Below are 11676 nucleotides of genomic sequence, written 5' to 3'. Positions count from 1 at the left end.
TTGGCGACCGGCTTAGCAACGGAGGTGGAGGGACAAGCTCCGTGCGGAGGGGAAGGGCGGGTGCCGCCGCCTTCTTTTTGCTCCCCTCGCCTTCCCCATGCCCCTTCCCCGCGCAGCCCCCCACTGCCCACCCGGCTCCCCCGGCTGGCCCTGGGCTGCGTGGAGTGACCCGCACGCACGGTAGGTCCCTCCTTGAGCCCAGAAGAGCCAGGGAAGGGCTGGTAGGTTTACACTGGGGGCCCGGCAGGTTTCAAGCGCAGCAGGCTGTTGTTTGCCCGGGGATTCATTGTCAGAGCAGAAACTCCCCTGCGTGAGGCAGCGGACGAGGGTGTAGGTTTGTTATTATTGTTGTTGTTATTATTATCATTGCAACTATTTCCCCATCTGTCCCAGTGTTGTCTATTCCAGGGTGCAATGCAATGGTTCCCAAACTTTTTTCAGGCTGCTTCCCACCCCCTTTAGTTCCACAAACTCATTCATAGTGTCCTCTTAAAAGGCATTATTCAAAATAACGGTTTGCATAAGCCGCATCATAAAATTTAGAACAGGAACTATTAATTGCGTGTTTCTTCAGAATCCAATTAAAACTTTTTAGTTTAATTCAACATAACTGAGGGATTTGATCCACTGATGACACCAGTTTCCCACAGCCTGGTAGTCATTTATGCCTCCAGTGCCACCCTGACACCCCCTTAGATGTTTTGCTTTTAAGGAACCTAAAGCCACCCCCATAAACGACCCTTGGTATCCTACTGCCCATTGCATTATAGACTAAATATTTGGCATGTGGTCCTTTTTAGCTCCTGGAGAATTGGGTTGCTTCTCTATGCAGGCTTAGGCCTCATCGGCCTCCTTAACCACTAACTCGGCTTGTAGTGAGTTTCTACATGAGCAACTGCAGACAACACCCAGGTGTTGCTAACATGGCGCAAATGTTAGTTTGAGGGTCATACATGTCTACTGCTTCAGGCAGCAGATTGTCGAGTACAGGTGACCAACCTGTGGCATGGATGCCATAAGGGGCCAGGGGTGTTGGTGGTGCACTTCAACAAGGGTGCTTGAGAAAGAGGTCCTGTGGCCTTAGATAATGGCCTGCTATTGTTCCTTTCTCTTCAGTGCTGCCCTGCTACTAGCTAAAGATACACCTGCCTCTGGATACAATGAGAATTTTATATGCACTGAGGTAGTGTGGACAGGAGTTGTAATACTACATAGTGTGGACTTGGTGTGCTTGCCCAAATGTTTGGCTATCACTCTTCTAGAAATACCTGTGGAAGTTTGTCCCATCCTTGTATTTTTTTAAGAGTCCATGTTCTCTTGAAATCCCACTATACAAAGGGAGGTTGAGCTTAGCTGGAGTGTCTGGCCTAAACTCATCCAGAGACCTTCATGGCTGGTTGGGAATTTGAACCCAGGTCTTCCAAGTCCTAGGCACAAGTTCTCACACATTTTATTTTTTAAGGTACATTGTTCTCTATTTATTTCCCACCATAAACAGTATGTTCCAATATGGCACATACAACCTATTTTAGAATAGATAGGTGAGTTGTGCAAGAAACACATAGCACAGGGTTGGTACCAAAAGCAGCAGTTCATCTCCCCTCTCCCTCAGTTTGGGTAGTATTGCTGGCCTCATTCTCCATCTGGCTGCAGCCATCATTTATGTAGTTCGGCTCAGGAATGTGTGACAGTATCATCAAGAGACGGGGTAAGCATTATGGGGCGGGGTGGGCCAATTTGAAAGTGGGATGCTGTTTCAGTGTCCACTTTATGTCAAGTATTACCAGTGCTATTTTTCTAGAAAAAGAGGTGCCAGAACTCACCACAAATGCCTCCCTTGTTCTCTTATAATAGCAATGGCGCCCACCTGAGAGGTGCCAGAACTGAGTTCTGGCAAGTTTCGGCTGGGAAAAAAGTCCTCAGTATAACATGTAATTCCACCCAAAAAATTTGCTCCTCTTCTCTCCCTTTCTGTTCCAAGGCTTCACCTGGTTTTGCGATGTCATGAAGGGGTGGCTGAGACAGACGTCCAGCAGATGAAGTATTGTGAGCACAACGGATGGTTTATTGCTTAATTTCTGTGGCAAGCTCTAGGTTCTATTTACATTTAGATATCTCTGCTTACTTCAACTGGACCTGCAATTCCTCTTAGCTGCTGCTGCTGCCTTTTGTAATTGTCTTCATGAAGTAAACAACTCATTCTAAAGTTATTTAAAGCAGGGAATTGAAATGCTGTTACTATAACTCCACATATTAATGTCTAACAAATGAAGAGGAAGTTGGAAAAATTAAGATATTTTTAAAAGATTGCCCGAGGAGATTAATTTATCATACTCTAAAAAAATAATCAGATGGACCTTGAGAGCAGCTCATGTTCCTTTCCTGGAACATTCTGAGATGGATGGAAATAAACTTTCTGTACATTACATTTGTTTGGTCAGGACCTGTTTCTTAAGCATAAGAGTATATCTGAAATGTGATCCTTTTATGTGGCAGAATTATGGATTGTTGACTTTCTCTAAAGCATTTGAGCCATTATGAGGTTCTTAAAGTTAATGAAGTTTGGCAATTATAATTAACATTACTGTCTGGATTTCTGTGATGAAGCCTTAATTTGTGTGTCTGATGTGTCAGATTGTTTGCTGAGAAATGGGCTTTGCTCTATTTGGAAGACAAACACAGTTTTCGTTTTCAGTTCTGGCTTTTCAATATTAAAACAAAATAAATAAACAAATCTGTCAGAAAGGGCATTTGTTTTCCTTGGGATTCTAAGTACAGTACTACATTTACTCAGAAGTAAGTCTAGCTTTGATCAATGGGACTTGATCCTGTCAAAATCCTGTCAAAAGGATTTTAACCTAAACCATAGAAAGGGCTAAGCACTTACTTACTTATAAGGAGAGTTCAAGGGCAGTCTGCTTTGGTATCACTGAGTATGGAGAAGATTAGTGTGAGCAGCAGTTACTCCGAAACAATTAGTGAGAGAATATTGGTATCCCCCTTGTGATACTGATTTATTTATTTTTTATTTAACCGGATTTATATACTGCTTAAACTTGAAAACCTCTAAGTGGTCCACATGAAAACAAACAAACATTTAAGAATACTGATAAAATCAGAGATTAAAAATAAATTGGCCTAATTGTTTTTCCTAAATATAAATAACTAGGGGCTGTGCTCCCCTTGCCAGTCCACCACATTTAACCCACCAGAGATTCCTCCCCATGCAACTACTAAACTTTCTTTTCACCCATTTCTGAAGCAACTTCTCCCTTCTGTTCTGCAGCCCTGCTTTGCACTCCTGTTTTCATGCCTATACCATGAGAACCTCCTGAATCTTCTTCCTCCCTCTCATCCCAAGTCCTAAGCACCCTTTCTACATTTTCCCCAGCTATGAAGCACCCACCGTCTCCTATTCTTCAGACCCTTTCATGCCCCTGCTTTCATCTTCAACCTCATTCCCATGCCTCTTGCTCCCTCCTTTTGCAACCCCTTCAAATATTCCATAGTACTTCACTCAAAACTGTTGTTGTTTAAAACCACAATTTCCATCTATCCCTGCTTTACTCAAACTTCTGTCATTGTTTTAAACCACCACTTTCCCCCTCTCAGTGTTACCTCCCTTCTCCTGTCCTAGGGCCACTGCTGTGGTGCAAACTGCCTTCTCTCTCTCTCTCTCTCTCCCTCTCTCTCTCTCTCTCTCTCTCTCTCTCTTTTATTTCTTTATTCCAAACACTCATAGATACATCCATTATACATAAATAAAATGAAAAGAAACAGAAAAAGAATAAAAAAAATAGATAACTAACTTCAAAAAACAAATATTTTCAAATTAACTTCTACATAGGGAGTACAAGCCTTTACACAGCTTTGGCTTGACTCCTTAATTCGAATCATGACTTCCTGCTATCCATGAACGTACTTAGTAAATCAATTTTTTTTTTACAGATAACTGTATTTAGATGGTAAGTCTTGGAGAAACGTTCTGATTGCCAGTAGGGTTTAGTCTACACTAAGCCAAGTGATGCTCTGGAAGCCTTCTTTTTCCATGCAATTTATAAAGACATCCTATCCTTAATCTTTCTTTTGAGTGATTTCTTATTAGGTCTGTTAATTTGGTAAACTGCCTTCTCTTTTCCCCACATCCCCTTTCCTGACTTCATGCAAATCCAGGATTGTGGTGAGGTGCTACCAGTACTCCAATGGGAGCTGCACAATGGCAGCTCAACATTTTATTTATTATGTATGTATAGGAAGAAATCATCAGGTTTTTTTTAAAAAAAATGCATTCTAAAACAAGGGGCTGGATTCAGCTAACAAGTCCTGCTAGCAGAAGCCTGCACAAGGACTTTGTTGACTCAGTAGGGCTTTCCTCGCTTTCCTCCCCCTGTGCGCCCCAAGTTGGCTGGGGGGGGGGGGGGTTGGGAGAACCCCAATAACAGCACAGCAGGGAAAGAGAGGGCCGTTTGTTCCATCAGGCAAGCAGAAATGCTTGCGTTGACAGCAGTCTGGTTAGTGCTACGTTGAATTCCTCCCAGAATTACATATTTAAATAAACATCAAGTTTACGTTTCTGGGTAGGCTTCCCTAAACAGAGATGTATTTAGTAGGAATTAATAACAGCAAAGGTGCCTATTGTCATGTCATATGGCACTTGTAAAAATGCCAGTTCCATAGACTGAAGCAGGCACATACAGGGAGGGGGGGCAGGGCTTTTTTCCAGCCAAAACTTGCCAGAACTCAGTTCTGGCACTTCTCAGGTGGGTGCCATTGCCATTCTGAGAAAATGTGGGAGGTGTTCATGGTGAGTTCCAGCACCACCATCCCTCTCTCATTTTCGGACAATAGCACTGGTGAGGCAGTCCTCCAAGTAAACTGGCTCCAGGTTGTTAAGGGATTTTTTTACTAATAGCAGCACCTTGAATTTGGCCTGGTAACAAACCAGTAGCCGTTGCAGATCTCTGAGCAGAGATGTAGTAATCTGACAGCGTCTAGATTTCAGCCTCCTATTAAGGTTTAAGCTTTCCCCGCCCCCCACTAAACTTTGTTCGACAAACCTGTTGCTGAGGGAACTGAGACATACCCTTCCGTGTCTACCCTGTTTCCAGATGAGTGAGTTTGGGGAAGGAAGGATTATAGAACAGATTTGTAAAAAGCCCCCTGCTTGTTGTGTATGCCACGTGAGAATCACCTTCAGGCAACTAAACAAGGAAGTGTCATTAAAAATTGTTGTTGGGTTTTTCTCCTGCCATAAAATAATTACATAGATATATGTGGGCAGGTAGGTTTGTATAATTAGTGGAGTTATTTGCATGTTGTTATGGCCATTATGAATGAATCTAATATCCTATTTATAAAGTATTTGTTGGTTTTCAGGGGGGCGGATTCCTTGGAAATACTCAGCAAGCTGTGTAACAGTGTCATCCATGGCAGCAGGAATTGAACTTTCGACTAGGAATTTGCACAACAAGTGTCTTTGTGCATGCAGGATTTTCATACGTACTACTATATTTTTGCATTTGATTACAGGTAATGATCGTTTTGATGCCTGGGAAGTTGTATTAACCACAAGAAAATGGAAGTGGTGAAATCAGCCTGTTCCGAAAACTTCAGCAACACCAAAGAAACCCCTGAGAAACTGCAATCTCTTCTTTTGGACAGCCTGGTGGATGTTACGAAGGAAGCAACTGATGTCCCCAATCGCCTTGTGGAATCCAGTAGGTGATTGGATATTCTTATGCAGGCGGGACTTCTTGATTTATAGGCTTTTGAAGGCCTTCGGGTGCTTCCAAATGTTAACTGTTTTCGGTAGGGTGCAAGGTTCATTACCAAGAAATCCAGGTTGTGCTGTTATAGTTGATTGGGAGGTCTTGCACAAAAAAACTATCTTCTAAAAGTTTAGACTTATTGGAAGAAGCTAAGAGATGGGGCAATGCATTGGATAGTGGAGGGGGGCGGGGTAATACTTGCTTTGATACAATGCCATTTCCTTGCGAACAAATAAGAGGAAACACTTATTAAATAAACCAAGGTTATCTAATCTCCCTGAATGCTCAACAAATAGGTCATCTGAAAGACCTTTAGTCTTGCTCCTAATGAAGTTGACTGGTTGGCCAAGCAATCCAGAGATACACTGCTGCTGTGCAGGCAGAATGGCTGCTAAATCCTTTGCCCACTTAGCCCAAGCAGGAAGCGAGGAGACCTACAAAAAGACAACATCTGGGTTAGTGTGGTGAGGCTGATAGCAATGGGGAGGTTGGGAGCGGGTCCCTGATAGCTTTTTCGACAAAGAAGGTAGACTGATTAGACTGTGGCACCGATCTACCTAAGCTAATCACAGCTAAGCCTCATTAAAACAAATGGAACACATTAGTCACCGCTAATTTTAATTGAGTTCTGATCCAGCTGATCTGACTCAGTATACCAATTATTGATTCTGACTTCTTTCATTCTTTTTTTCTTTTCTTTTCAGAGATATTTAGAAAGCTTGTAAGAAATGATGTCATACAGGCTAAACCTGCCATCATGCACTTTGGAGGGTATATAATGGAACAACATCACCAGCAAGTACTGGTAAGTAATAATGGTGTTGTTAGGTAGCGGGCTGAAATGAAATAATTACACCTGGAATTGCCCACTGGCCACCTATGCTCATCACGCTAAACCATGGTGTAGTCTCAAGATGTGCATGAGCAGGACGGAGCCACAGAGCATCCTGGACTTGGACATTCTTATCCTCCCCCCTCCCCCTCCTGTACAGTTAGAAAAATGACTTTGGTAGCATCTGCTTTTTGTTTCACTGGATCTCAAATTGTCATGCCATCCATAGAAGGGACCATGGTTTAGAGCAAGCCATTGTCAGATTCAAAACCATGGTTTATGAAGCTGGCTTGTTTAAACTAGTTGCAGTTGGTGGTAAACTACAATTCCTTGGGTTAGACAACACAGCTAGGGAAAAATCTCTATGTGAAGCCTATCCACACAGATTTATTTTTTTCTAATTCCCGTCTTGCTCCTTAATTTTGGCAGGAAGTGTATTCTCCACCCTGGTTCCTCTGAAGTTTCAAACAATTCTTGCATATTTTATGTATTATTAAACACATTATTATACACGTAATATTATATGCATACACTCCCATGTTTCCTAAATTAACTAGCGCATGCATATAACAATGTGTAAAATACATGTGTATTAATGTCCATTTACAATTATGTTGCAGAAATATAGTACAGGATGGGGCTTGACACTTTAAAATGAATAAATATGTGTATTTTTTATGTATAACTAAAAAAATATATGATAGTGTAAAAGTGGCTGGGACGTAAGCCAGCATTTGATGCAAGAGGTGATTCATTAGGAATTGAACTCGATTGGTCAGAACCATGAAAATCTATGCCTAAATCCATTTAAAAATAGATTTCTCCCCCATCCTTAGACACAAAGCAAGATTCAGGGGAAGTGAAAATGCTGCCAGAGCTTCTCCTTGGACCAGGGCAGCAAGTGGTGTGCCAGCTCTAAACTTGCTGTAGCTCCTTCCTGCTCATGAATGTGTCTGTAAACCGTAGTGTAAGCATAATATAGAAATGCGGCCACTGTCTTTTGATCACTTTCTGAATATCTTTTCATTTGCAAACGCAAAGGGGGAGAAAACCCGTAAGAACAATACTGAAGGAAATGATCGGTCAAGGACCTATTTTCCAAAGCTCACTAGATAGCACTTCAAATTCATTACAGTTAGACTGTCACTTTAAGATGTTAAAACATAGATGTTTGTTCTTAAAATGAAAGGCAGAAAAAACCCTGCTTATTTTGTTCTGTAGAAACTTCTGAATATTTCAAGCGAAGTTATAAATTTCCATGTTATTCCACCGGAGACAAAGTACTTTCAGATCAAATACAGCAAAATAGTAAGTGTCAGTAGTAACCTTCTCATCATTTGCATTTAATTCTCCACTTTCCATTTTCACATTGCAATATAAATGGCAGTTGGGCACTTCTTGGGAAATTACCGTTCTCTGTTTTACAGCAACGGCTTGTCCCTGGATTGTCCTTCACAATTATGGTTGATTTCTGTGCTGATGAATGGCGATACTATTATGACTGCCTTAGAATCCATTCTCAGGTAAGACACCACAAAGGGGGGGGGGAATGTATATGTGGCCTCCTCCTCACTTTGTATGAGTGAAATAAATATGTTGTTGTACTCCATGATATATAAAAATAATGGATTGATCTTACAGATTAATATTACTCAATTTTATTCACTGTATTGTCAGTCTGTATTACTCATCCCTTTCCTTTGTGTTATTTTGTTCTGTCCTCAGTGAAGAGATAACACACTGAATTTGGGGGAAGGGGGAGGGAGGAGCAAACAGAGGTCTAATGTGAACCTAATGGGGAAATACTAGGAGTGTCTGGTTTGGTTTGAAATACAAAATAGAAGTGTTCAGAAGAACAATGGTTCCAGGTTTTTAAAAATCCTCGAAACTGGTCATTTTTTCAGTCAAATGCAGCAATTTTTTGTTGGAATGGATTATCTACACAGTATTTTCAGGCACAATCCTTACTGCAGTCTCCTTATAGGAAATACACTTGTGAAATTGGCATGGGAAATTCAACTCAGTGCTGCAGAAAAATAAAAATGAAGCTTCTTAGAATGCTGAACATTTTCAGGAAAGCTTCTATGTTTTTCAATTTTTCCTCATCCCCAAGAGGACTAGAAACATGCCTTTAAAGGCGAAAAAATGTCATTTATCGCCATTGGATGGAGAGATATATCTCTGTATAAGGCAAAAAGGTAAAGGACCCATGGATGGTTAGGTCCAGTCAAAGGTGACTTTGAGGTGGGGCGCTCAACTTGCTTCAGGCCGAGGGAGCAGGTATTTGTCCACAGACAGTTTTCTGGGTCATGTGGCCAGCATGACTAAACTGCTACTGGCGCTTGGAGGACCATGGCAAGTGCCAGAACACATGGAAACACCGTTTACCTTCCCGTTGCAGCGGTATCTATTTATCTACTTGTACTGGCATGCTTTCAAACTGCAAGGTTGTTTATAAAAACCACTGGCATGTGTGGCTGGAATGTAGCCCACTGTACAATTTTAAAAGCCACATCCATTTCTCTGGTTTAGACTGCTCTGCCTCCTTTCTTTTAGCAAATGTTTTGTGCCACTGGGGAAGTGGTAATTCTGTATTGATTTGCTTTGGATGTTTGTATGTGATGCCAATAAAAGGTTTGATGATGATGATGATTTCTCTGGTTTCGGGCTGAAAAAAGTTCCCATCCCTGATTTAGGCTGAAAGCACACTGATTTGGCCATATGGCTGTCTAAATCTGTTTCCAGGTTCTCATATCTGAGAATGGAATAAGGCCGTAATCCTGCGCGCGCACACACACACACACAGAGAGAGAGAGAGAGAGAGAGAGAGAGAGAGAGAGAACCTGTAGTCAGGGACCTCTCTTGTCTGTTGCTGCACAGTGCCTAATATACATTTGGCACTTTTTATAAATAATAAACAATTGTTCTGATGATAAGTAAGTCTTGCATCTTGGTAGACATGTATAAAATCAGACTGAAGATCTTTCCCCTACATTGTGTATGTTCTTGTAATGATAGGGGAGGCATCTCCATTATTCTCTATTGAAAGCCAGTCATTTTTCACAAAATTCCTGCAGTCCATGTAACCTTGGTTCTTGTAACTCAGTAGTACAAGATGAGCCAGTTAGTAACCACCCCAGTGCATGTCAATTAATATTTATCTCTTGTAACAGTCTGTGTAATTTCCTTCTTGGTTTTCCCTCCAGGGAGATGACACGTTGCTGGTTCCTCTACATGCCTATCCTGTGACGAACACTGTAGAATTTCCATCCTTCATTAATTTTTCTGATGTTTCTCTAGGACAATGGTAAGCTGTTATGATTTTTTAAAAATTAAACTGTTTCTCATGTGTTGCTAAAATAATTAGCTTAATGTGACGGGTTGGCGAGAGGGCCGAACGAAACAGAGCACCTTTTCATATGATATTAACTCAATCAGGAAATACAGTTGCATCTGGTTTTACCATAGCAGTGTGCTTTCAGTGGGCAGGCATTGTAAAATATATTTGATTATTCTGAAAGATTATCTGTGACTGTAATGCTGTATTTCTCCAAGGCTGATGAGATTTCTGAGAGACAGTGTTTATATTCCAGCAGTATTCTGCCACTACGGTAGCCTTGGTTGTATAAATGCTTTTCATTAGCACCGTGGTCTTACTACAGAGTTATAGTACAGAGATGATGTATTCTAGAAACAAATGAAGCTGACTTATAATAAATCAGACCATTGATCCACCTGTTTCAGTATTACTTACATAAATTAACAGAGACTCTCCAGGGTTCCAGAAGGGAGTCTTTCCCAGTCATACGTGGAGATGCCAGAGATTTAACATAGGACCTCCTGTATGCAAAACAGATGCTCTATATTGACAAGCTGAAACGTGTATAGAGAAGGGCGATCGAAATGATCAAGGGTCTGGAAACCAAGTCTTATGAGGAGTAGTCGAGGGAATTGAGGAAGTTTAGCCTGGAAAAGAGGAGACTGAGAGGAGATGAGATAGCCATCTTCAAATATCTCAAGGGGTGTCACATGGAAGATGGAGCAAGTTTGTTTTCTCCTCCTCCAGAGGGTAGGACTCAAACCAATGGCTTCAAGTTACAAGAAAGGAGAGTCCAACTAAACATCATGAAGAACTTTCTGGCAGTGAAAGCTGTTGGACAGTTGAAACTGTCTCCCTCGGGAGGCGGTGGACTCTCCTTCATTTTGGGTTTTAAAGCAGAGGAAAGACGGCCATCAGTCATAGATGTTTTAGTTGAGATTCCTACATTGCTGGGGTTTGGATTAGATCAGCGGTCAGCAAACTTTTTAGCAGGGGGCCGGTCCACTGTCCCTCAGAACTTGTGAGGGGCAGGACTATATTTTGAAGGGAAAAAATGAACCAATTCCTATGCCCCACAAATAACCCAGAGGTGCATTTTAAAGAAAAGAACACATTCTACTCATGTAAAAACATGCTGATTCCCGGACCGTTCACAGGACGGATTTAGAAGGCGATTGGGCCGGATCTGCCCCCCGAGCCTTAGTTTGCCTACCCATGGACTAGATGAACCTTGGGTCATCCAGTTCTGCAATTCTATGATGCTAAACCCTTGAGCTATGACTTCCCGATGCATGAAAGTCCCTGGTTGTGGACCCAGAAACATTCTCCTGAATGCATTCAAGTGAGGGAGAGGAAGCGCTTTGAATGTGATTTAAAGGTATAGTGTGTGTGTGGCATCTACTCACAGGTCACATTGGAACCATTTTGCTTTTAACTCTCTCTCTCTCTATATATATATATACACACATACATACTTACAAATCCTGCTCGTTAAGTGAAAGTAAGTTTATTCTTAAAAAAATTCTCTCCTGAGTCCCATGATCAATTCCATTCTTCACATACACCCATCTCACCCTGTCCACCCATGGCTTCCTTCTTAGGAAGGCCACAAATGCTACCCAAATTGGAAATGTTAAAAACCTATCAAGCAGGAAATCTCTTCTTCATCCAAACTTTAAAAAAAAAAGTTTCAAGGCAATACTGCATATAAACTACATTCCTTATTAATCAGCTAGACAGGATTTTAGTCAACAGTT

At 41.5% G+C, this 11676-nt stretch overlaps 1 protein-coding gene across 2 annotated transcripts in view; it reads left to right on the top strand.

Moving 5' to 3' along the window:
* The window catches only part of CFAP221 (cilia and flagella associated protein 221), a 32188-nt gene continuing 20512 nt past the window's right edge, over nt 1-11676 (top strand). The window contains exons 1-6 of one of the 2 annotated variants that reach the window (XM_081199347.1): nt 1-180; nt 5530-5717; nt 6473-6573; nt 7822-7908; nt 8028-8123; nt 9807-9907. In XM_081199347.1, coding sequence (XP_081055473.1) covers nt 5576-5717; nt 6473-6573; nt 7822-7908; nt 8028-8123; nt 9807-9907 — 527 coding nt within the window. In that variant the 5' untranslated portion in view covers nt 1-180; nt 5530-5575. Of the gene's footprint in view, nt 222-5529; nt 5718-6472; nt 6574-7821; nt 7909-8027; nt 8124-9806; nt 9908-11676 lie in introns of both variants that reach the window. The other variant, XM_081199348.1, reaches the window with a different exon arrangement.

Source organism: Podarcis bocagei, assembly GCF_964188305.1.
Source record: "Podarcis bocagei genome assembly, chromosome: 1".
Lineage (NCBI taxonomy): Eukaryota > Metazoa > Chordata > Lepidosauria > Squamata > Lacertidae > Podarcis > Podarcis bocagei.
Note: the sequence above shows the minus strand (reverse complement) of the source record. Positions and strands in the feature narration are given on the sequence as shown.